Source organism: Meleagris gallopavo, chromosome 16 (assembly GCF_905368555.1).
Source record: "Meleagris gallopavo chromosome 16, MGAL_WU_HG_1.1, whole genome shotgun sequence".
In the NCBI taxonomy this organism is placed as follows: Eukaryota; Metazoa; Chordata; class Aves; order Galliformes; family Phasianidae; genus Meleagris; species Meleagris gallopavo.
In genome coordinates, this window is record NC_139419.1 from 2,199,684 (window position 1) to 2,224,851 (window position 25,168).

Sequence of the window (25,168 nt, forward strand, 5' to 3'; positions counted from 1 at the left end):
CCACAATTTCAATCTCATTTCCTCCCACCAACATCAAGTGCAGAGAGTATTATTTTACTCTTTCCTGGATCTCCCTGAAAACAGAAACAAGAATGGCTGGATGTACCAAACAGAGGACACTAACTAAAGGAGGAAGTGTAGAAGAACCAGCTAAGTGTGTGCATCCCAAACAACATGCTTTTAAAAGAAAAGTCCAGACATGTTTATATAAATAATTCATATTTACTTCAAAGACAAATAAATACCGTTGCCATCTTCCCTCTGATTTCACCATAAGGATGTGAAAAATAACATGGCAGCACTAAGCGGAGAAACAATGACAACTGTAATGAAAGACTTCTGGTTAAATGATGAAATAAAGGTCAAACGTTGGCATGGTAAATAAAAACAGAATAGCTACTGGTGATGCTGGAACTGCAGCCTGGTAAGAAGGAGATCACCCCAAAGAAGAAAATTAAATAGAGATTTGCAAGTACCACAGCAGCTTTTTTTCCACCCAAAAAGTGCCCGCTGCAAGCATTTTAGTAATGCCCACATGACAGTAACCTATAGTTGAGGTGGAGGGTTGTTGTGCCATCGTTTTTTTAAAGCAAGCGTTCACTGTCCTTGCAGACACAGAGAACACTTCAGGCAACCACTGTTTTCTGCCACGTGAAGTGCTACAGTGACCTTTAAGAGCAGGCTGGAGGAGGAAAGTAAACAAAGGCAGCACTTCCGCTCACCTTAACAACCTTATTTTAAAAAAAGAATATCTTGGAAGAAAAGGATCCTTCCTGAAGCACCTCCTATCGCAGTACAGGTCCAATACGCACTGCATAGGAGTTACTCCTCCCATACGTGAGGTAAAGCAGTGAGAGGTAAAGCTGTCTTTCTTCATCACTCCTTCCCAGGTTCTGCTTCCGACTTCTCATCCAGCAGATCTTTAAATCCCAGCTTTTCCAGCGGTTCGTTAGCCATGAGCTGCCTAGGTTGGAAACAACAGGAACAGCAATTTTGCAGAACACACCGTGTAACAGACAGAACAGCAGCGTTTCCTGCTTCACTTCCTACTATTTGCTCCTCCTACGAGGAACGCAGAGCGGCTGGCAAAGCCTCAGAAACATCGCCGGGGGGTCGGCAGCACCGAGACAGCGCTCCTCCCCACAGCCCTCCTCCCCACAGCCCTCCTCTCGCCCTTCCCACAGCCCCACACGGGCCGCGCGCTGCTGCACGCGGAAGGTACAGCTGCCTCAGAGCACGCGCTGCGCGTGCCCGCAGCCCCGCGCGCCCCCGGCCGCCACCTGCCTGTCCATGCGGCACTGCAGGTAGGCCATGGCGCGCTCCCGGCACGCGCCGCTCTCGAAGCCGCTGTCGCGGAGGCACTGCATGAAGCGCTCCTTGAAGGCGCTGCACTCTCCTGAAACACACGGCGGGGGTCGCGCTACCGCCGGGCTCGGGTTGGGGCCCGCGCGGCGCCGAGGGGGGAGCGAGGCCCGGCGGCGAGCCGCGTTACCGCACCGAAGTGATCCAGCGGGAAGGCGCCCTTGTCCGGCGGCCGCGGTTTGAAGCTCTTGGCGCTGAAGTTCATAGCGGTAGACATGGCTGCAGCGCCAGGTCCTGTCGCTCTCGCGAGAGCGCCGAGAGCGTAGAGTGGGGCACGTGATCGTCGCCTCATTGAGGAGGCGGGGCCGCGTCGCTACAGAAACGGCTTCGGCGTCGCTATGGTAACCTGGCGACGCATCCGCGCGGGGCGCAGAGCGTCGCCACGGCAACGTGGCGGGGGCGAGCGTGACGTCACTGCCGCAGGCCGCCATGTGCTCCCCTCCATGGAGACCCTGCCATGGATACCCCGCCATGGAGATCCCGCCATGCACACTCTTCCAAGCACACCCCGCCATGGACACCTCACCATGCTCAGCCCACCATGGAGACCCCGCCATGCTGGTTCCGCCCAGGCGGGAAGGTCGGGCCGAAGCCCCCTCAGGGAAATAAAGCACGTTGTTCTCAAAATCGCCTTGTTATTTCGTAATTCGGCTACGTGAGGGCTGGAGGTGCTGGGCACAGCAAGCTGCCTACATCAGCAGAGGGAAAGATGGTTTCTCCTCTTAAAATGCATTTGTTTGTTTGTAAACAGAGGGGAAAAGAGCAAAACTACGGGATCGGTGCCAGATGTGTTTACAGGGAAAGCTGCTGTTGTGAGCCAGGCCTGGCTGAGGGCGCCTGGTGGCACCAAGCATCTGTCTGCAGATACATAGGTGTTAGCAAAGGGATGCTCACCCTACACCAGGGATGCTCACACGAGGCCAAGGGAAACGCTGTGTTGCCTGTGTGTGTACAGCACAGCAGGCCCTGCACAGAACCTCACGTCTCATCCCGACAGGAGAGTGAGGGATGGTGTTGGTTTATTGCACCCCGGTGTTACCCATGGGTTGTGCTGCTGCAGCCTTCTTTTTTTCCTCTTTGCCCGCTGCTGCAATCGGGTTAAGGCGGTCTTTCACCAGTTTTAAGTTGATTTTCTTTTAATTAAATGACTGAGATAAGTATAAATGATATGAAACGGGAGGGAAAAAAAGAAAACAGTTGCAATTGCTGGGACGGCCATTACGGAAATATTACCTGCAGCACCACTTAAAGGGCTTTCTTGTTTGTGCTTTGATTGCTTTCTTATTACAGTATTTGAGATTGCAAGTGGAAAATTACACCATGTTCTCTTACATAAGCGACTGGTTTACGCAGCCTGAAAGATGAGGTTTTATTTATTATTGCGTTTTCAGGGCTATGAACAATAGATGTTTTTTTTAATATAGGGTAAGTAGCACTTTTCCACTTGCCTTCATTATAACAGTTAACAGCAAAAAGGAGACTCCGTTTTCATCCGCTCACACAACTAACTCAGGGAGCTGAGCAGCAGAGGAGCAGCTCAGGCTGAGGCTCCTGATTTCAGCTGTGCTTCTCAGCTCCCACACAGTGGTTCACCCCAATTCCCTGCGTGGTGAAAGGAGAAATCAAAGGAAAAGATATGCAGAGATCCCACAGTGGGAATATTCCCAAACAGAGATAATCCTGTACAAAGGATCCATCACCTGGCTGTATTGTATTCAAATGCTTTAATTGCCTGTCGATTAACTCAGTGTCTTCCTGTGGAATCTTAGTTTTTGTAGTTACCTGAATTCAGGCCAGGTACAGCAGCAGGTGTGTGGTTATGCTTACTTAATGCTTTACTGCAAATGCCAGTCGTATCTTCTAGAGTTTCCTTTAAAGGTAAAGTTTGTCTTAGAATCCCATACAAATGCTTTAGCAGCTTAGTATGTGTTTTTCCCAAGGAGATCAAATAAAACCTCCATTAGAAAATACTTGTTAAGGGAAAAAAAAATCTAATTTGCAGATTAAGCCAACGAAAAGAATTCAGTAAAAACAGAGCCGCAAAGCAGTGTCACCAACAAAGAATCAAATGCTTTTCACATATAATCTTTAAAAGAAGTGAGAGACTTTCATGGTGTAGGAGGATCTGGGAAAAAGCTGCCACTTGTACAGGAGAGATCGGGTCATTTGTAGAGCATCCAGCGTGTTACAGTGATTCTACCCCGGAGCCTTTTCCACGGGTTAGGAGGCTCAGAAAGGGTGATTCCCTGAAGTAGGGAAAATCTTGGACGTTCAAGTTTAACTTGATCTAACAGCTTGAATCAGAGCTGTCAGTTATTAATTATGTACTAAAGCAAAAGTTCGCTCTTTTACAACGTTGCCAAATCACAGGGAAAACCTTTAGCACTGTCGGTGCTTATCTGTCAGCTGTACAGATGCACCTGCAGACGGGCTTTGTACTCACCCCACACTGCTCTGGGAAGCACCACCAAGACGTACCATGTCAGAGCAGAAACCAGAACCTCTTCTCCGTGGTGAGAGCATTGCAAAGACTGTGACTCTTTTCTCTCTCTCACCTTGCTCCATCTTCTGAGAGCCTCCAGCTCCAAGCTAACACGGAGTTAATTGGAAAATAATTTATCGACAAGCTGCAAAAGCCTTTGAGTAAAGCAGGAGGCGATTTTGCAGCTCAGCTTGGTATAGCTGTAAGAAATGAATCAGTTGAACAAGACCAAGCACATTCAGGCGCTGGAATTTGTGCCCTTGAGACTGCTGTTCCCAGCTCCGGCACAGAACACACCTCAGAGAAACATCTTCCAGCAGCTCGCTGCTCGCCTCACCCTCACACCGTCAGCTCTCCGCCAGCTCTTACATAAAGTCTCTTGCTACATCACTGCCACGGGCTGTTGTAAACCATTTTTCTCCCCTTTAATTCAAGTTCCTAGACAAGCAAAAATGTAGATTATTGCCAGTAGTCTGGGGAACGGGGATTTCTGTTATGGATGATTAATGAAACATTATTGTTTTGCACTTGGGGGGAAATCATAGTTTCATGCCAGTAAGGTCAGGGCCTTAAAATGCTATGCACTCTGCAAAGGTGTACAGAATGATAGATCACTTTCTGTAATGACTGCGTCAAAGCCTCACCAGGGTAGAAGGGAACACAGCAGAAATAGAAGCGTGGTGGTGAAAGACAAAGCAAACTTACTATGTTGCTAGTTTCAATTCTGGTATATCTAAATCCACATCTCTATCTGCTCCAAGACAGGAGCCCCAAAACTGAGATGCTGGAACACTGGCTCTAGATACCTCCCCACTAATCCTCCTATCCAGTATGTCCCGAACTGCTCCTGGATTAATACTACTTCTGCTGTGCTGTGTTGAAAAGATTGAAGCTGCAGACCTGGGACACAAAGAGCCTTGGTGCTAAGTGAGGTGTTGGAATTCTCCAGTCCTATTTAGAAAATAAATTTGTCACAACCTGGACTCTTCAGCATTAACTTCTTAGGTCAGGCTGCCTCAGCTTGTTGATTGTGGACACAAGGGCTACGACTGCAGGTATTTTTATAGGTGTGCTTATTGTAAAGCACATCACCAGCACCAAGTCCCAGGACGTGCTCTATTGTTTGTGACAGAGTGAGGCTCCTAAAGGAACAACATCAGTTTGAGGGCAATGCTTTTAAAAGGAGCAACGTTTCTGAGAATAGGTTGTTGCTAAAAGAGGTAAGGACATAAAGTGTGGGAGACAGTGTCACCTTAGGCTCTGCACAGAGACAGTATGCTAAGCCCAAGCAGAGGTTGGTTTTAAATGTTTTCCTCCAGTGGCCAGACACATATACAATTTATCACAATCCTTCAGTCTTTGGAAATTTGTAGTAAAATGATTTTTAAAAGTATATTTTCAGGGGTTTTCCTTTGCAAAGTAGGTTTGTAACAAACTGGTTTGACAGGCAAATGAATAGAAATCCAGTACAAGTTATCTGTACCACAGTGCCCGTAGCAAACACTGAGCGGTATCCTGCAGTGATCCCACAGAAATACTGTTTTGCAGGATGGGGAGAAGCAGGTGGAATCCAATAAAACACTGCAATAATTATTGAAAGAAAAAAGGAAGGAGGTCAAAGTCTGAGGCTTTTGATTTCTTTTTGCATTGGCATTTGTCAAGGTGAGCAAAATCCCTTGGCAAGGAGCTACCTGAGTTTTAACACATCTGAGTCTATAAAAACGTTAATGTTTAAAAGGGTTTATATATCCCTGATAACAATGCATGGCTGATAGGCATCTCATGTGGTTGTAAATGTGTTGCAGAGACTTGCAAGGCATATAAGCTCTCGGTGTTCACTCCTGTGGTTTATTATGTTATCAGAACTCATTGACTGAGTTATGGCTTTATAATAGCTCTTTCTCCGCATTATCCAACTGTTACCATAGCATTATTGCCCCACGTCCCATTAAAAGATTGTATCCAGATTGATTCCAGATGAACACACAGAAGTCAGATGAGTGAGGCTGTTTAACGTACAGGGTCCTTTCCAGGTTGAACTATTTCCCTGAGCTATGCCCACAAATCTTGCTTACCTGAAGGTGGTACTGGTTCTGGCTTGTGCTGACAGAAAGACAAAGACACTTATGGGCAGAGAACAGAATTTACTCCCCAGCCCTGTAAGCCAACAAATTGGTTGGCAGTTCTTAGGAGTGCACAGTGGAAGCCAAGGTTTGTGAGGAAGAGATGGAGGTGAGGAAACGGCATTAGTGGTATTTTAAAACTCCACGATCATCTCCCGTGCAGAGCTCATTCATCCTTTCCAGGCGTGGCTCCAGCAGGCTGCAAGTCCATCAGCTCGCTGCTTCAGAAAAGATTTCACACTCTCTTATCACCAGATACAACTTGCCTTTGAAGCAGTTTGAAAGCCCCTGAGAAGACTCTCCTTTCTATAGCATTAGCCACCTCTGCTCCAGTAGAAGAGGACACAGACCGAGATCTTCTCACTTGTGCAGCAGATCCTGAGGACACAGCTATCTGTTGTCCTCCTACCTTCCCTTGCACTGCCTCGACCTCCCCTGCAGGGTAAATCCCCTCGTGAAAAAGCTTCCCTCCACCCCGATAACCAGCTATGGAGAACAGGCAGACATGCAGGCACCTTTTTTCATGTCAATCTAATTAGAGTTTATTGATTCCTCTTGCCTCCAGCTAATGTACTTTTATTATTATTAATAAATAATCATTTTTCCATCAGTAGACCCTGTGCCCAGGAGCCTTGGAGGATTCTAGCAAAAAGTATTATTAAAACTAAAGATTTCTAAAGGGTGGAACAGCAGCACGACCTGGTAATCAGACAGAATATGCAAGTGGGGAGCAAAATAATCCCACCTGAGAATATGTGATGGAGCTACACATTGGCTTCTTGCCCTCAGGCCACCAATTACAGCTGTTCATGATTCTTTCTGCTTTGCCGACATCCCCCAAGGACACAAAGGGTGCGGGTGGCTCTTGGTGAGCTGTCACCCCTCCAGACACGCTGGCTCTTGCAGGACCATGCCCTGGCATGGTGGATGACTCAATGCTCAGGGCTTCATGCTCCTCCTGGTTGGCACCCGCTCTGCAGCAGCTCCAGGCAGCCTCTCTCCTCTGCCCAGTCTGCTGCCCAGCCCTGCTCTGCTCCGCCTACAGTCATGCAGGGTCTCTTTCCCACCCTAGGCAGAAGTCTGGAGGGGATGGTCTTTCCCAGAGGACTGCACGTATCTTCTTGAAAAGGCAGGAACCACCACATCACCAAACTAGACAAAGCACGCTGCCTCTGATCAGTAGGCTGCAGAATAGTGACTGCAGTGATTTCAGGGGCCTGTTGGGATGGTCAGCAGAGGACTTGCAGGTCAGTAACAGTGTCTGCCATGAAAACATTGGGTTGGCCAAGGAAGTGATTTTGCTTTCGTGCCGGAGAAGCAGAGCTTTACCTGTAGGGGGACCAACATCTTTCTGCAAGCCTGAAGTCAGCACATCATGTCAGCTCTATCCCATCTGCTTGGTCTGCTTTCTGTTCTCCAGGGACTTCCCTGCCAGCTGCCCCCTAGCCATTACTGAGGGCTTTCCCTCCCATGTTCTGTTTCTCTCACTGGCTGCCCAGTGCTCCAGCCAAGTCCCTGCACCAGGACAGCTATGGGAGGACCCAGCACAGCCCTTCCTTCTGCACCAGGAATCACATGGACCACAACATGCACATAACACTGGAAAAAAGACACCTTGCTCTGTTCTTGTAGATGAAATAGGAGCTTCAGATTAAGTTAATCCAATTTTCTGAATAAAATAGGTTGCTTTTCTGGCAGGTAAAAATGTACATGTGGTCCAAATGGAAGTAAACAAGACCTGAGAGCCCTTTTCTCTATGCAAAGCCACTTTCCCACAAGGTGTGCTCAGGTGATGACAGAAGGGCTATAAAGGAAGCCCCAGGATGCTCATACCCACATTCTGGTTTCTGATCCAGCCATGGCCATAACAAGCTTGCTGCAGTGCGTGGCCATCAGCTCGCTGCTCTATCTGGCAGCAGGGCTGGCCATTCTCCTTTACTTCACCATCAGCTGGAAGAAGAGAGTTTGCAATTTGCCTCCCGGGCCACAGCCTCTTCCTCTGATTGGAAACTTGAATGTGGTGGACCTGAAAAAGCCATTCCAGTCGCTGACAGAGGTAGGCTGGGAGCAAGCAGGTAGGGGGAAAGCGTGCAATTCCCAAAGCAAGGAACACAGCTAGGGAAATGGAGACACAGTTGTGTGCTGACGATGGGAGACCCAGTCCTGCTAAGTTCACCCGGGCAGCCACAGCGAGAGGGCCTTGCAGATACTCAACTTCTGCAGTTATTGGCGGAAGAAGGACTTCCTCTGCCTCAAAATGCAGATTTCCTACAGCGCTCATACAGTGTCCATCAGCCTTGATTTATGATTCCATCAGGCTTGTGCAGAGCAGTTTCCTTGGCCGTACCATAGGTATGCCCATAGGGAAATTCACCTATTTCTGGCAGCCCTGGGGGATCCCATGATACAGATGTCTCTTGAAGGCACTGAATTCACTTCCCCTAAGTTGCTGTCCAGCTTTAGGCTTTCAGGTGTGCTGCATCCAATCCTTGTATTGCTGAGTAAAACCAGGACTGACACCAAGAAGTCCTAATGAGAAGAAATAACCAAAGGCAGGCCAGGAGGTGGCTGTGATGCCCTGCCCCAAACCTGCTGCATGCCTGTTGGCTGCTAGGGAGGCATGAACCAGCGCTCATGTTATCTCCCAAGCTGTCAAATGGTCATTTGATGAAAACAAATTTAATTTGTCTGGTGTAATAACAGGGGCTGCTTCTAATCTGAAATTCAATTGTCGGTATGCATCTAATGCATAGCAAATGGTAACTCAGGCATGTCAGAAACAAGGAGACATTTGGAGCGGATAGCTCGCAGTGTTTAAACTAAAGCTAAAATATCAAGTGAGTGATTTGATTGTCAAAGCCACTCTTCTGTGTGACAGATGATTCATATTTAATTTCCTATAAAAGCCCAGTGCTCTGTGACATTATCTACAAGAGAATGCTTCCTGGTTAGACTGAAGTTTCTGGTGGCCAGCAAATAACTTTGCTATGACTGCAACACTACCCACCTTGCAATAACTGGGGACAAGTGCTGTCCTGAAAGAGTTATTGTCTAGCTTTGTTTTTGTAGTGTTTGTGGCTTCAGCCCCAAAGTGGTGCGCACACCCGCTTGCCTCAGGTCAGGGGTATTAAAATAAACAGCCTGCCTGCTACAGCATTTGCAAACAGCCTCCACACAGTAGTATTACTATGCTGGCCTGTTGCTGCAGAGCACCACAGGAATGCAGTGCTTTTTTATTGACTGCTCATCTGATAGGAGCAGCGATAGCAGACACCTTGTTGTGCAAACAGGGTGCAAGGAGAGATGCTGGCACTGATAACTGGCGTTGCTCAGCAGTTACAGTACAGCAGCACCTGGAGACCTGCAGCAGGGCTGGGAGGGTTGCTGTGGGCTGGAAGCTAGCGAGGGATGGATTCGGCTCTGGTTTAGAATGAATTTATTTATTCACTGTGACAGCTCTCCAAGCTATATGGCAATGTCTTCACCGTGCATTTTGGACCCAGGAAAGCTGTGGTGCTGGCTGGATACGAAACCATCAAGGATGCCCTTTTAAATCATGCTGAAGAATTTGGAGAGAGAGCAGAAATACCCATATTTAGGAAAATGACACGAGGAAATGGTAAAGTTTTTTTGTTTGTCATCGGTTTTTGTAGTTGGTCTGAAGAGACCGCAGAGAACATCATCTTCTTATGACTGCTTTTTGTCTGTACAATCGTGTACTGAGTAGCTCTGTAACAAGGCCTTACATTTACTAACCACAGGTAGCATAAGGATTTGACACTTTCATTTTAGGCATAGCATTCAGCCACGGAGAGTTATGGAAAACTATGAGAAGATTCACCTTGTCCACACTGAGAGATTTCGGAATGGGAAGGAGAACGATTGAGGTCCGAATCCTTGAGGAACTAAATTCTCTAATTAAATATTTTGAATCTTATCAAGGTGAGTGTCAAGAATTTAATCCAGAGACAGAAAATGTGTCTAGCAGAACAATAAAGATTAACGAAAGTTTAACACTGAGCGAATGGTATCTGATGGTTAAAGTTCAGCATGTGCTTAGGTAGGTTATTAAACGGAGGCCTTAAGACACTGAAACCAGATTTCCGTGCATTCTGGGTGGTAAATGAGTTTTTTTCTGAGGAGCTCAGGACCACATTTCTACAGAAACCTGACCAAATCTCTGTCCTTTTCCCATGCCTTGAATGTGGCATTTTGCACAGCATTCCCTGATAATATCTAAGGCCAGCCAGCTGTTCCCTACCCCAGCAGCACACCTCTGCATCACAGGGCAAAATGGGCATCTTCCCATCATCATTTGTTTGCACTGCCTGAACTACAGGGAAACCATTTGACACGAAGATGATCCTCAACAATGCTGTATCCAACGTCATCTGCTCTATTCTGTTTGGAGAGAGGTTTGAGTATGATGATCCAGCATTTCTCACTTTGCTGAAGCTGTTAAATGAGAATACCAAGCTGCTGGGCTCTCCGATGGTGCTGGTAAGGGCTTGATTTTAAGTCTTTGCTTTTGGGGGCATGTCTGATTGATGGTGTTTGTCCTCATAGCTTCCCACACCTTGCTTCTCGAGGGGAGAACAAGAACACCACCAGCAGCCTGTACTGAACACACTGCAGCTCTGCATCCACTGCACACAGATTCCCTGGCCCCTCGGCTCCTTCTCTGCTGCTTATCAGTAAAAGAAAGAAAAACAGCCTTCACCAAAGGAACTAATTCACCTCCCTTCAAGAGGAGAAGCACAATGCGTCTCTCACATCAGAGGCTGGCACTAAAATGCCCTCTTAAGTTTTCCTCCAGAACTGAAACTGTTTTGGGGGTCTCCTTGCAGAAGTGTCCACTTCTCATGGAAGGACGGAGGCAAAACCAAACTTGCTGCAAACACCATGTCTGTATGACATCGCAATGCTGAGCTCAGTGCAGCTCACATCTGTGATATCTGTATACATTCACAACACCAACTAACAGGCTTCCATTGCTCCACAGTTATATAATTTCTACCCATCCCTTGGATTTCTCTTTGGAGCTTCCAAGACCGTGCTACAAAATATCAGTGAGCTGAGTGCTTTCCTCCAGAAACTCTTCAAGGAGCACAAAGAAGAATTTAATGAGAATAACTTAACAGGCTTCGTTGATGCCTTCATGATGAAGCAACAACAGGTACTTCAAAGCTAAGTCTGGGATTCTCTTGGCTCTGGCTCATTATTAGGACTGATCTGTCAGGGATGGAGGGTGAGTAAAAACAGAACTGCTCTGAGCAGAACATGTTGAAGCTCATCCTCATGATGAGTAGTGCTGTATCATTCCATCACTCTGCTGGAACTGCTTGTTGGGGTTGTGCTGAAATTAGCTGCCACTCAACACATGTAAGGAAAAGACCATCCACAACCTCCCTGCAAGAATAATATGGTGGCAAACCTCACTGCAGTAACTGAGTTCTTACAGATCCAGTAATTGGATTTGGAGGCTGGAAATACACAAATTCTATACAGCGTAGGTCCTAATACTAAAACACTAAACATTTTGTTTCCCACAGCATGTCAATCACAAAAACCTGAGATGCAGACAAAGATGGTGGCAATGTAATCACTACTGGTATCACTTGCTGCAGAACTTACAACTGTTGCCTGTTTGTTTTGAAGGAGTCAAAGAAACCCCACAGTATGTTCCACAACGAAAGCCTGCTGTTTTCAACCCTGGATCTCTTTGCTGCTGGGACTGAGACTACTTCTACAACCATGCGCTGGGGTCTCCTTCTGATGATGAAATACCCAGAAATTCAGAGTAAGGCTGAGAATTCCTCTTGTATGATATTCTGTTGCATGCGTAAGGCTTGGATTATGGAAGGGAGTGGAAGTCATTCAGCACTGTTTAGGGTAATTATTGTGAGTTCTCTGAGAGAGATAACAACCACTGACTTTACACAGGGTTTTTATTAGGATGGATTGTAATAAAACAGCTCAGCCAGGTGGGAGAGGCTGAGAGGCAGCCTGAAGGCACAGGAGGGCTCCCCATCATTGTTCTCCTGCAGGCAATCAGCATGTCACTAAAGGTTTCCCATCTCCTGGGGAGCTGCTCCCGATCTGGTTTCCATTGAAGGCCATGGGGTAACAAAGGTGTGCAGTCAGTGCCAGGCATGGGATGTCCTGTAGTGCTCCATTCAAGCTCCCTTGGCTCAAGAGTAAAACTGAAAGAACCACACCATGCCCTGACTTACCATCCCCCTTCTGTTCTTCCCAACCGCCTCCATCTTCATCATAGCCAAACTGAAGGCTATTTCAGTTGTAAGATAAGAGGAGCATCAACTTCTTAATCCTTTCCTCCCCACAAGAGAAAATTCAGGAAGAAATGAACCAGGTCATTGAACCGGGGGAGATGCCGAAGCTGGAGGACCGGAAAAAGATGCCTTACACGGATGCGGTGATACACGAAATACAGAGATTTGCCAATATTGTCCCAATGGGTGTATCACGATCAACACCTATGGATGTGAATTTCCAAGGTTATGTGATTCCTAAGGTGAGCTCTGGGGCCAACAGCTTACACTGCACCATTTCACTACCATTTTATCTAAAGCTGATAAGAAATATCTAAATATCTAGAGATGCCTTGATGCTTGGTTTAATCTACCATGTTGTTCTTTGTCTCGGATGCAGAACAACTGTTAAAAACATGTAGTGGATTGTAGTCTGGTACAGCCACTTGAATCCAGAATAACCAGACTTTAATGAAGTCACATTGGTTTGATTCTATTATGCCCAAAATGAAATCTATACTTCAGTATACTTCTTAAAAGACCTGTCTGAATCTGCGAGAAGAAAGCTTTCATGGTGCAAAAGCAGAGCAGCTACTACTGATAACAGGCAAAGCCACAGTGAGGCCAGAAAGCATCCTCTGGTTCTGTTTGCCATGGCTCAGTCTTATTTGTTTCTTCATATGGGACAAAAAAGAAAGTTATCCCAGCTTCCTTCTGCTCCAAACAGCTGCTTCTTTGATCCCTTGCAGGGTACAGAGATTATACCGCTGCTGACCTCTGCTCTGAATGACGAGCTGCACTGGAAAACCCCACATCAATTCAACCCTTCCCACTTCCTGGATGCTGATGGGAATTTTGCTAGGAGAGAGGCATTCATTCCATTCTCCGTAGGTGAGGGGGGTAATTTGTGCCCATCCTGGGGCTAGGCTAACAGCACTGTGCCCACTGACCCCAGGGAAGTATGTAAGTGAAGGACACTGATAAGGCAGGATAAGAGGTTTCTGGACATTGGTCCTGTCCACTGCTATAACCTGCTGTTCCTTGGAAGATAAGACGCTTATTTACCCCCAGGCACTGGATGATCTCACACACCTACAGGCTTCCAGGCAACTTGACACTAAGTCAGCAGCAGTACCCCCCCTCCCCAGTATACAGAGAAAAAGAAGGAAAAGTTTCCTACCTCAGCTGCACAGACTGCGTGCCCAGTTTAGAAGGTCTCGGATGCCATCACCAACAGTTCCACTGCTTAACATTTACTTCTCTCCTGGTTGTTTTCAGGACGAAGGGCTTGTGTTGGAGAAGGCCTGGCCAAAATGGAGCTGTTCCTCTTCTTCGCAGGCTTGCTCCGCAAATTTGTTTTCCAGCCCCCTCCAGGGGTGAACAAAGCAGAGCTAGATCTCAGTGCTGACGTCGGCTTCATCCTGAACCCCATGCCTCACCTGGTCTGTGCTGTGCCCTGCAAATGATCAGACAACATGGACGTAGCGTAGTGGGCAATTCAAGCTTGAACGCAAGTCTAGCTCCAGGGGGAAAAGCTGTCTGCCTGAGCTTTAGGGAAAGGGCACTGGGTTCTGCTGTTTGTCTTTTGTTCATATGATCCTTTCCAAGAGCTCTTGTACCCTCTGTACGATGCAAACCCTTCAGACACCTCTGAGCACTGCTCCCACGTTCAGCACGACCCACCCCCGGAATACCAGAGATGCAGTTTTCAGGGCTATTTCAAAGAATGACCTAGTTTTGAGCCTCCTTTACAAACAACCCAGCAGGGGAAGCTCCATGGGAGTTTCTCAGCCTGAATCCCAGCTGTATAGCAGAGCTGGTTATCGATGGCCCAGCTGGAGACAACAGACCCTTAGAGTGTCTGGAAGTCTCCCTGAAATAACTGTTGAGCCGAGCCTTGGACTGAGCTGCCATTGTGCAGCACAGCCTTATCTTTATCACAGCGTCGCAGACACTCGGGTGTGACACGGGCTGATGCCAAGAGCCAGGCATGGGTCAGTTATCAAGAAATTGCTAAGTGGTTTGGAAAGTGGGCTCATTCCACATTGCACTGGATGTTTTATACTAAAGAGCCTATTTATTAGGGGGCCAGTCTTGCAGCTTTCACGCTAAGGAAGGCATTTCTCCCATTCCCTTGCCCCTCCTGGCTTTGACTCATGTCCAGCCACACTCTAGACCAGCTCTGACCCTACACTGGCAGAAAATAAGCAGCCACAGAAAGTGAGTGGTTTCTGAACCAGCACATGTGATGCTGCACACAAGCCTGAGGCAGTGCTGTGGTCACCTGCACAGGAACTAGTGTTACAAACACAGAGCTGAAAATGCTCACACTGCCAGCAAAGACCCTGCAGTGCTGACATAATCCATAGGATTTTTCCCATAGCCACTAAAAACTGTAAAACTGGAAAGAGAGGTGGGCTAGAGCTTACTACCCAGCCTGTTACTGTGCCATGAGCTTGGTGCATGGGGTCTGTGCACAGAGCTGGTGTCAGCAAAGAGGGAAGCCTTCCTAGGGCGGCTGCTTGGTTAGAACTGTTAATGATTATCTTCTGGAGCAGCCATTATGTGTACGAAAAAGGAGCTGTGCTGCAGAGGGAAGGTGTGAAACCTGAATGATGGTGCGGGTAAGAGAGGGGGCTTTGTCTGTTAACACAGGCAGGAAACCAGATGTGGGTTAGAGAGTGGTGAGTCACTGAAGATGCTTTGTGTTGCTTTGGAAGCAAGAAAGGCAAGTCAGGATGGAAAGAAAAAAGGGAGAAACTGACAGTTACAGAGATTGAGGGGGTGGCTGGGGCAAGTCTAGCACACAATGTTACTGTCATCTGAACCTGATCTGTGCTACAAGTGGAAGGAAAGAAAGGAGCAAGAGAATATGAAGAGATGACAAAGTAGTCACTGTTCAGCCAAGGCTCTGACTCTTCGCAGCTTTAGTTCACAACTAAGGGCAGCACTCTGATAGCTGCACTGTGCTTTGTCCCAGTACTGCACTCGTACATTCCCTGTGCTTGTGCTGGGGCTGCACTTTCACTTGTGCTGTGCCTTGGGGCCAGCTCCAGCTTCCGATCCAGCTCAAGGAATCTGCTGAACAAGCTGTGTAACAAGAATGCCTTTGCTGCTACTCTTGCTTACATTCATTTTTCTGCTGCTTTGTTTGCAGTCTAAGTACTGCAAGTTTGACCTTAGCTCCTACTTAACAAATAAATATTTTGCTCTGTTGCTGTTTATCTATCTGGCATTGCAGGATGAAGTAGATTTAGGGTCAAACTGATAAAGCTAGGCTGCACCTCCTTTTGTACGCCCACACGGAGTGCAGGGATCCCTGGGCAACACGCAGCCAGAACATGTTTAACAATACAAAGTGTGAGCAATGCCCAGGGCCACAAACAGCTCCAAGGAAACCAGGCTGTTTCTAGAAAGTCACAACCAAAAAGGCTTCTTCACTGCTTTGATAATTGTCCCTTCAAAAGTATCTCTTTTCCTAAGCATGTGTGCAGTCCACAAGTTGATGCCGTTTACAAGAAGGGAAGAATTTTCAGAGCTGATTATCTGGTGAACTGGAGTCCTCCAAGACCTACAAGACGCTGAAGATGCCATGCCAGGCCTTTTCTTGCATTGATTCCAAGGAGACAGACAAGCAGTTGAGGTGTCTTTGAGTTCTGGACATCATATTTCTAAAAGGATTTACTTGCAGAGAATTTGGGATAGGAGGAAGTGAAAACAGTGATGGTGAAGGAAAACCCTCCACATAGACACCGGCATGGAAGATGTGTCTGTTTGCCTTAACGAGGCGATGGAGAAGGGAGGAAGGAAGGGCAGGCCCACACAGTGTCCCAGAGATGATTGGAGTCATCTGCTGCCATCAACCTTTCCTCATCGCAGAGGAAAAATGGAAAACTAAAGTGAATGGCAACACATTTAAACTAATAAAGGAAACAGATTTTTTCTGCCTGTTAAAAACTCTAACACCGGAGAAAGGATTCAGCTCCGTGTTCTTCGAGGTAAAAGCCAGGTAGGGAAGAAATAGGGATGCACTGCTCGCAGTGCTCACCTGGAGCCCGCGCGGTGCCGCTGCCTGGCAGGGCTCTGTGCTGGGTGCCGGGCAGGGCAGCACGTAGCAGCGTGGCTCTGGAGCAGAACACGTACCAGACGGGTTATTGAGACAGGAATTTCTTGTCATCACAACAGCTTGACTTACCTTTGTCATCTTAATGCATTGCACTCAGAGGTTGGTAGGTTTAAAAAAACCCAACGCGCTCTCCCCCCCCCTCCCGGCCTTTCAGACATAATTTAAATCTCTCTCTGAAAGGCTTTTTTATTATTTTGGCGGCTCCCAGGGCAGGGATGACATACCAGGAGCACGGCAGTGGCACGTAGCTCTCCAGTCAGACCAAGCCCTGCGGGAGCACACACAGAGCACAATGCTGTGCCCCCGCTCTGCACTCCGGCCCCGCTCTCCTGCTTCGCACCCCTACTGCTCTGTGCTGGCTGCAGCAGGGCTGAGTCACACAAGGCATGCTCAAGAGAAAACCGTCGCCTCCAGCCCATTTCTTGGAAACTAATAAAAAATCCCAGAAATGTTGCAACACATTCACTGCTTCTGCCACACCGCCACATCTCTGCAGCACGTGTGCACCAGAGCTGCTCCAGGACCATGCTACTGCCCCCTGCACATCAGGCCTGCTGCCTTCATAACCCTCTTTGTTCTCACAATGCTGAGGACACACTGCCGAATAACATCCCCTACACAATCAAAGCTTTGGATAAAAGGAGCTTTGTGCTTCCTGATCGCATCACGACAGACCTTTCTTCCCTCAGCAAATGTATTCCATGGACGGTTCATTCCCAGCATCCCTCTGACAGCCACGGCTCAGCCTGACAGACTTCAGTCCCTTCTGCAGGGGATGGGAACCCTCAGGAGGAATGCGTGCTCCAGGTGTTTCATATCTTTGACTCACAATAGTCCCATTCTCCATCATGCTCAGGTTCTGCAGCTCTCCAGCTCAGCTAGCTTCATTAACTTCATTAATTTCTCCCCTCTGTCTCTTAGAAGCTGCTCTTTCCAAATGAGGAACCCCCCCCCCCAGCAACTTCAGATCCAATTTTGCCTTCCCATTTAATTTACACACAATCCACTCATGATCACTTGACCTGTGCTAATTCTCCATGGCCAGCTCCTACATGTCCTGCACCTCAGAAGTCTGCAATCCCATCCCCTCCGGGCACTCCGCAGCCACTCTGTGAGCTTTATGGGCTACAGCACCCCAGGATACATGGCCGTTACCATCATTAACAACCTTTGATCTCCACTTGACACAGACAAAGTCAAAGCCTCCTCTAACCACTTCTCTCTTTAGCAGCCCCAACATCCCAAGCCCCATCCAAACCCAAAGCTGGGGGTTTCCTATAGTGCTCAGAAGAACCTTTCCATTCCCCCACATCAGCAGCATTTGGAGGGTCACAGCACTGCCAGTGAGGGACCTGGAGGTCTCGGGCGGAGGAGGCAATAGAGGAATGCCAAGCACCTTTTCCCATGTATATGTTCTTGCACACACATGCATGGGTTTGTAATTTGAAACTCTCTTTACTTCTGGACAGGCTTTGCAAACTGCTTAGACCACATTCTCTGAGGTGTTTAAAGAGGGTGGAGTATGCAGTATTTATTTAGGTACTCTACAAACCTTAATAAGAATCGAGTGCTTGTAGCGATCGCAGAGAACAAACAGAGCCAGCTGGCAGGAGCCGAGCGCTGCCGCTGCGCTTTGATTGCTTCTAACACCAAAAACCAGAATAGTACTTTAAAAAAAATGGCTTTCTTAATTTCTTTTATCTCCGATCCTGTATTAATGGGTCTGCTGTGTGCAGCAGTGCTGTTAGCTGTACTCTATTTTTCAACCGGCTCTAAAAATGCAGCGTTTAAATTGCCTCCTGGTCCAACTCCTCTTCCGATCATTGGTAACCTGCATTTGGTGGACATCAGAAGGCAAGATAAGTCACTAATGAAGGTAGGACAAAAAAACCAAACCTGGATCCTCGTGCGTTGTAAAGCTGCCTGGGCTGTATCAGTGCTAATTTTTTGTCTTTTAAATTTGAACTGAATAGTAAAGGTGTGGAAACTGCTTTATGATAGTTTCTTTCTGGTCTTCTTCAAGCCAATGTCTGTGTTGGTGCAGTGTCATTTATGAGCAATCAACCGTTAAGAAAAACACCTCTGGGTAATATGAGATTTCTTCATATAATTGCGATGATGTACATGAAGTCTGCAGCACTTGTGGGACTTCAAATATTAATTTGACAGCTCTGACACCCAGAAAATGTGGACAGCATTAGGAAAGAACTAGCTTGAATGGAAACCGTTCCCTCCCTGCGTCCTAGAGAAGCAGTGGGGGAATGTCCTGATGCAGTGACCCCAAATCCAGATGTCCCATTGCAAAACCTATTTCCCTCTGAATGAAAGAGATCTGCATCAAAATCTGGACAGCAGCAGAAGGGTGGGATGGGAAGACTGAGCTGAGGAACCAGAAAGGAGAAGCCTGGAAGCTCTTCCACTGCCTTGCAATGGAACAGCTTACCCCGCTCATGCTGGAGCTGTGTGTTGGTGCCAGGCACAACTGGCACAGCCAGCACTGCGGATCGCTCCCTCCTCGAGTGAGGGCTCCATCACTCAGTGCTGGGTGAATGCAGGCAGCTGTCGGGTGTGCAGTGCTGGGCAGAGGCTGTATTGCTGCTTTGCCTTATAGCAGTGCAGGGCTGGGGCAGCTCACTCAGTGTGCTGGGCACAGGTCTGCCTTCAGACTGAATTTCTGAATGACCTCTGCATGCTCTCACCGCCTGCTCCGTTGTATTTGCAGTCACTTATATTTGACTTTAATTTGGGATTAATCCAGAGGGGTTATCCCCGTTCCTCACCCCACAGATTAACATCAAAGCAGTGTCTGCACTGCACTATGGCTGGCTGTGCACACTGGTGGGGTGCTGCTGGGCAGGTGGGGATGCACCCTTTCCTCTGCATGAGCTGTGGCTGCACCGTGTGGGCCGAGGCTGTGTGCATGCAGCTGGGCAGCACCTGGGGCCGCCCACTGTCCTCCTTCAGCCATTGCAGACCCTTCCCCACTGCCCCGCACTGCTCTACAGCTGTTGTTGCTCCAATCCCTTGATCTAGCAGCAGCAGGAGCACGGGAGAGGAGCAAGGGCTGTCCCGTATAACAGCGTCACTATCTGCACTATTCTGGTCTTTCTCTCGTTGGCCAACCTGCACCGCCATCCGAAGTCCAATGTAACTCCACGTGTTGCATTTATGTTTTTTCATTTTCTCCTTAACAAAGAGATCAGATTAGCAATGCACTGACAGGGGGTGGGCAATAAATCTGAGCACCCCTCCGCTCACCCGTGCAGAGCATCCCATGCTCAACCACGGGGAGTGCTGACTGAGGTACTTTCCTTCATTGCTGACCATCACCGCTTGCCTCTCTTTCAGCTTGCGGAAGAATACGGCCCGGTCTTCACCCTCCATTTTGGCTTCCAGAAAGTTGTGGTCCTGACTGGGTACGAAGTTGTGCGGGAGGCGCTTGTGAACTACACAGAGGAGTTTGTAGACAGACCATCCATCCCAATATTTGACCAAATTCAGAATGGAAACGGTACTAGAGCAATGAGGGGGGGTGGGAGGGACGGTGCCGCTCAGTGCCAGTCTGGCGCTGCTCCCTGCAGCCCAGCTTTGAAAAGCTCCTTGGACCCTCCCTACACCAATGGCATTCCCTCCCTTTCATGCGATGCATTTCTACTGTCATTATTTTTTGGTAGTGCGCTTGCAGTCAACCCTTATCCTCTCGTTGGAGGGTGAGGAGTGGGGTTTTTAAAAGCACAGATTTGCCATTTCATCCCGGTGCCTGGCATCCATTTTGGATACAGTCAGTCCCCAGCATCTTGTCTCCCTCCACCAAAGCTCTCAGGTGGGACGTGCATTCTGTTCAGCAATGGGCTGAGGCTGGAAATTCTTTCCCCAGACATCCCCGTGGTTTTCCCAAGGACATCAGAGGACATCCTGCCTTGTTCCTCCAGCCAGGCTCTGGTGTGAGCAGCCAGAAGGCAACTCTGTATGCTGGTCACAGGCCAGAGTTGGGATTACAATTAGAAATTAAATTACCCAGCCATAATATCAAGAGATGAATTTATCGCTACAGAAGGAAAAGGAATTGATGGGGGGAAAAGCATCATTCAGAGCTAATTTACACATAAAATATCCCAGTGGGACGCTGACAGTATTGCTCTATCAGTCCTTTCTCTGTTATCTTCTCAACCCAAGTTGGAGCTGCTCAGAGGTGACCCAAAGCCATAAATTCACACGGGCTGTAGGTAGCAAGGGTCACAGATTTTCTGAAGAATCACTTTTTCTCTCCACCCCAAAGTGGGGGTGTTCTTAGTGTTATTGGGAATCTCAAAAACCAGTAGAGCACTGACTGGGATCGAGGAGAGTGAATCATCCCATTCCACAAAGATAAAAGATCTTTATGATTGGAATAGAACAAAGGGGGAAGCTTCAAAGAGACAAGGCTGTTGCTTGAGGCCCCACCTTGCAACCAAACAGGGTCAGAGAGTTTGCACAGCTGACTCAGACCAGTTCCCCCCCAGCCCCACAGTGTGGGTCTGACAGCCCTCCCCCCACCCCACAGCCAGCAGGCTCAGTGCAACCAGGAATGCTGAGCTGAGAGGGTGCAGGGCCGGGGCACAGAGAAATGGGGGACCCTAGTTCCCCAAAGCCACGGGAATTGGGCAGCAGAAGCTTGGGGAGCTCCCTCCTGGCCCAGCCCCATAACTCACTTGCTGTGGTGTGGCTGCCCTAGGTGTGTTCTTCTCCATCGGCGATCTGTGGAGAACAACGCGCAGGTTCACCGTCTCCAGCATGCGCAACCTCGGCATGGGGAAGCAGATGATGGAGGGGAAAGTTTGTGAGGAGCTTCACTTCCTCATTGAGAAGATCAAATCCTTCAAAGGTGAGCCGGAGCCCACCGCAGTGCTCTGCAGCATCCACGTCACTCTGACACTGCTCTCCTCCTCCCATTGCAGGGGAACCTTTCAGCCTGAGGTCCTTCAGCATTGCTCCGATCAACATCACCTTCCTCATGCTCTTTGGGGACAGGTTTGACTATAAGGACCCAACATTTCTCACTCTCCTAAGACTCATAGATGAAGTTATGGTTCTTCTGGGATCTCCATACTTGAATGTAAGTAACGGTTAGCATTTTTTCCTGACCAGTCTGTTACTGGTGGAGGAGCAGTTTCCACTGAAGAGTAAAAAAGCTTAAAATTGAGTTGTACTGCATAAAGACTGATAGGTTGCAAAGCCCATCCATGTGAAAATGAGCCTGAGCCCTCCAGAACTCCCTGGGATGCGCAGATAGTATGACAGACAAAACTCACCCCATCTGTCGTGATTTAGGAAGAAGCTATTTCAGCATGTTGATTCTTCTGCACACCTAACGCTTCTTCTTCTTCTTTTTTTTTTTTTTAATTTCTCATTAGTATTTCAATTTCTACCCATTCCTTGGATTTCTTTTCAAAACTCACAAGATTTTGCTTAAGAAAATAGAAGATGTGCGCGTTATTATAAGGCAGTACATGAAGGCAAGCAGGGAAGATATCAATGAGAACAGTGTGAGGAGCTATACTGATGCACTGGTATTCAAGCAGCACGAGGTATGGGTCTGCTTGGGTTCTGCTGGCTGTTTGTGATATCTCCTTTGGCTTTTCTAGTTAAAAGAGTTGTAGATCTGGATTTCAGTCCTATCACGTAACCCTACTGAAATTAATGCTATTGTTCTAGTGGCACTGAAATCAGATTCCAGTCTTGTATGGTTGGTGTACTTTACTGCTGGGATTTTTCTATCAAAACTGAGATATGAAAGCCATTCTCTCAATCCATCCCCCAAATAGCAGTGCTAATAATGTGACATGAAGTCCTTGTTTGTAGTAGAAAATGCATGAACTCACATGTAAGCTGACTGTGCTTTTCTTTCTATGACAACAAATCAATTAATCATTGATACTGTTGCTCCAAGATGAATGATACACTTAAAGTACTGGAATGATAAATGGTCAGTACATTTGCGAGCCTAGCCCTGCATCTCACTTTAGTTGAGACTGCAATTTCACACATCAGTTGATTTCATTCCACACAAAGTATTTATGCTCTGAATCTTTTCTTCTTTCCCACTGGATCTGGGCCAACGTGAGGCATTAGTCCTCTTCCCATCACTGTGGAGGAAGGTTCAGTGCAGACTCCTATGGCCCAGGAGAAGCAACATCAGGCCATTTACCACACTGCTCTCAAACACACAATCATACCCAACAGTCTTCTGAGTTACAGAGTATTTCCCAAACTTGCTGAATACTAACACTATTTTAAGAGCTTTCTCACGCTTGTCCTTTTCAAGGAGAAAAACAAGAAAGACAGCCTCTTCCACGATGACAACTTAATTGCATCCATACTTGACCTGGTCATGGCGGGCACAGAGACCACGGCCACCACGCTGCAGTGGGCCATCCTACTGATGATGAAATACCCAGAGATCCAAAGTGAGCTCCTGGTGTTTTAAGATTTCTCTTCCTCCAGACCCTGGAAAAGCATATTTTTTACCAAAATCAAATCTGCAGGGGGAGTTGATTTCCTCGCTGGGATACATCCCCATTCTTTGTTCCTTCCAGAAAAGGTGCAGGAGGAGATTGGAAGAACTGTCAAAGCTGGAAGCTGGGCCACGTACGAGGACCGCAAGAACATGCCATTCACAAATGCAGTGATCCACGAAGTGCAGAGGTTCATCACCCTCCTGCCCCACGTTCCCCGCTGCACTGCTGTGGACACCCACTTCAGGGGATACTTCCTTCCCAAGGTGGGTATGGCCCGGCCCAGGGGCACACCGTGCTCCTCTCGTTGCCAGTGGCACTACAGACAGCTTCTTTAGAGGGACAGAAGCACAAAATAAATGTCCAGAATTATCCCAGAAGAGTTCCTTCCTTTCCAGTGACTGTGCTGAGCCCAGTGAGACAGTACTGTGGAACTCGATTCAGGCCCTCATGCTCAGCACTTCCACGCTCCAAAAGTGACCCTGGTTTACCTCTGATGCCATCTGCCCAGTGAAGTATTTGCCTGGGAACACTCAGGATCTGACCCTCTGCCTGAGGTCCTCGCAGTGCCACGTGGCATTTGGCTTCAGTCCTTGGCACAGCTGGGAAAATCTCCCTGTTGGTGGAGGGGATAAAATCCTCAGGGTCTCCACCTGCCCCACTCGAAGCAAACCAAACCACAGTAACAAATCCACGTCACAAAATAAAGCAACACAGAGCAATAAATCCTGCCTTTCTGCCCAGCCAAGAATCTTACTGGCACAGCAATATTTAGAGTTGCAGTGAGACGCTTTGGTAAACCCACCGTGGACGGGACTTCTCCACGAAGCTCCTCCTCATCCCCAGCCCCTTCCCCACACCCCTCACCCAGGACTCTTGGTGCTGCACCACAGGTGTCCCTGGGCCGTGCTATTTCTTATGTCTTCTCCCAGGGTATAATTGTCATCCCATCGCTCACCTCAGTGCTGCTGGATAAGACGCAGTGGGAGACACCACACCAGTTCAACCCCAACCACTTCCTTGATGCTGAAGGGAATTTTGTCAAGAGGGAGGCTTTCCTGCCCTTCTCCACAGGTACCCAAGGCCTCGGCCACACCGAGGGGTCCTTGTGGCTAATTACTGCCTGCCATTTGGATAATGAGCTCAAGGGCTGGCTCCCAAAGATCCAGCTGGGGAAAGGACCTTTCTAGGAAGAAGGATAGCCCTGTGGTTGCGGGGGGGTGGTAGGGCACTGGCAAAGCAACATTTAGGGTTGGAGTGAGACATTTTGGTAAACCCACTGTTGACAGGACTTCTCCAGCTTGATACTTCCATCAAGTAAGCACGCTGCTTCCATCCACAGGGCGAAGGAACTGCATTGGAGAAAGCCTCGCCAAGATGGAGCTGTTTGTCTTCTTTGTAGGGCTGCTGCAGACATTCACTTTCCAACCTCAGCCGGGAGTTTCAGAGGCTGACCTGGACCTGACTGTCCCCGAAACGACTTTTACATTAAGGCCTCGGCCTCAGGCCACCTGTGCCATCCTGCGCGAATAGGCAGGGCCTGCTGTGGGGCGGCCAGGCAGGGACATCACCAAGGCCCATCTTAGCTATGCTAGGGCTCATCACCCCATCCCAACATGCCACACTCTGTCATATTTCCCTCCCACTGTCTCTGTCCACTCCCGCCCCTACATCTCCCCATAGGTCACTGACCTGCTCTTTGCTCCCTTGCTGTGGGGAATGCAGGCAATCAATGAGAAAGCACAATCCTGGTGACCCTCCCAGAGAGGGACACTGAGCAGCTGAAGGACCAGGGGCGTGTGTCCATGAGATGTAAGTGTGACATCCACACTTCAACACCACACAAAAAGAAGTAAGGCTCATAACACTGCAGAAATCTGCCCAAAATTCCCAGTCAAGACACACCAACGTTCACTGGGAGCTGAAATACGCTGTAGGTGCTTCTTGAGCCAAGCTCTCTAATTAGCCAGAGCTTCCAGCAAAATCCCACTGGGGCAGGCCACCAAGTCAAGCACTGAGAGTGCAAAAAAACCCACCCATGGGCTGTGGGGATGAAGTTCTTCCTCCTTGAAACACAGTCCTGAAAGACACCTTAAAGTCTGCAAACCTGTCTAAATAGCCAAGAGTTGCTGCCACCACGTTCAACACTGCTCCACAGTCTGAATGAAAGAGGATCTACATTTATAAGTTTGCAGTTAACATACCAGCAAGTGACCATAAAAGGCTAATGATACAGGAAAATAAACCAGACTCATTTCTAGTTTTATGGATGTCTGTCTTTTCTGACCTGGTTAAAATAGGAGCAAATG

At 48.1% G+C, this 25,168-nt stretch overlaps 3 protein-coding genes and 1 long non-coding RNA gene across 4 annotated transcripts; 2 read left to right on the forward strand and 2 right to left on the reverse strand.

Annotated features, from left to right (window-relative positions):
* Positions 1 to 202: 202 nt before the first annotated feature.
* Positions 203 to 1,579, reverse strand: COX19 (cytochrome c oxidase assembly factor COX19). The gene is made up of 3 exons (XM_085238065.1): positions 1,498 to 1,579; positions 1,281 to 1,396; positions 203 to 960 (listed from the first exon to the last, which is right to left on the reverse strand). The coding sequence occupies exons 1-3, from the start codon at positions 1,577 to 1,579 to the stop codon at positions 877 to 879; spliced, it is 282 nt and encodes a 93-aa protein (XP_085094191.1). The 3' UTR covers positions 203 to 876.
* Positions 1,580 to 7,795: 6,216 nt separating this feature from the next.
* Positions 7,796 to 16,418, forward strand: LOC100546724 (cytochrome P450 2K4-like). The gene is made up of 10 exons (XM_085238066.1): positions 7,796 to 8,023; positions 9,424 to 9,586; positions 9,760 to 9,909; positions 10,307 to 10,467; positions 10,970 to 11,143; positions 11,626 to 11,767; positions 12,315 to 12,502; positions 12,989 to 13,130; positions 13,518 to 14,863; positions 15,723 to 16,418. Exons 1-9 carry the CDS (start codon positions 7,826 to 7,828, stop codon positions 13,703 to 13,705), a joined length of 1,506 nt encoding a protein of 501 aa, XP_085094192.1. The 5' UTR covers positions 7,796 to 7,825; the 3' UTR covers positions 13,706 to 14,863; positions 15,723 to 16,418.
* Positions 11,138 to 21,194, reverse strand: LOC146543225 (uncharacterized). Its single transcript, XR_014886878.1, has 3 exons — positions 21,057 to 21,194; positions 13,420 to 13,695; positions 11,138 to 12,170 (listed from the first exon to the last, which is right to left on the reverse strand). It is a non-coding gene; the product is annotated as an uncharacterized LOC146543225 (long non-coding RNA).
* On the forward strand, positions 17,901 to 25,125 carry LOC100546874 (cytochrome P450 2W1-like). The gene is made up of 9 exons (XM_010719664.4): positions 17,901 to 18,241; positions 19,714 to 19,876; positions 21,080 to 21,229; positions 21,303 to 21,460; positions 21,759 to 21,932; positions 22,670 to 22,811; positions 22,941 to 23,125; positions 23,792 to 23,933; positions 24,202 to 25,125. The coding sequence occupies exons 1-9, from the start codon at positions 18,044 to 18,046 to the stop codon at positions 24,390 to 24,392; spliced, it is 1,503 nt and encodes a 500-aa protein (XP_010717966.2). The 5' UTR covers positions 17,901 to 18,043; the 3' UTR covers positions 24,393 to 25,125.
* The last annotated feature ends 43 nt before the right edge of the window (positions 25,126 to 25,168 follow it).

Coding starts and splice junctions, on each gene's coding strand:
- COX19 (XM_085238065.1), bottom strand. CDS start 1,579: ATGTCTACCGCTATGAACTTCAGCGCCAAGAGCTTCAAACCGCGGCCG. Junction 1,397..1,497: donor CTTCCCGCTGGATCACTTCG/GTGCGGTAACGC, acceptor CGTGTGTTTCAG/GAGAGTGCAGCGCCTTCAAG. Junction 961..1,280: donor AGTGCCGCATGGACAGGCAG/GTGGCGGCCGGG, acceptor CAACCTAGGCAG/CTCATGGCTAACGAACCGCT.
- LOC100546874 (XM_010719664.4), top strand. CDS start 18,044: ATGGCTTTCTTAATTTCTTTTATCTCCGATCCTGTATTAATGGGTCTG. Junction 21,230..21,302: donor GAAGATCAAATCCTTCAAAG/GTGAGCCGGAGC, acceptor CTCCCATTGCAG/GGGAACCTTTCAGCCTGAGG. Junction 21,933..22,669: donor TGGTATTCAAGCAGCACGAG/GTATGGGTCTGC, acceptor GTCCTTTTCAAG/GAGAAAAACAAGAAAGACAG.
- LOC100546724 (XM_085238066.1), top strand. CDS start 7,826: ATGGCCATAACAAGCTTGCTGCAGTGCGTGGCCATCAGCTCGCTGCTC. Junction 9,587..9,759: donor GAAAATGACACGAGGAAATG/GTAAAGTTTTTT, acceptor CTTTCATTTTAG/GCATAGCATTCAGCCACGGA. Junction 13,131..13,517: donor ATTCATTCCATTCTCCGTAG/GTGAGGGGGGTA, acceptor GGTTGTTTTCAG/GACGAAGGGCTTGTGTTGGA.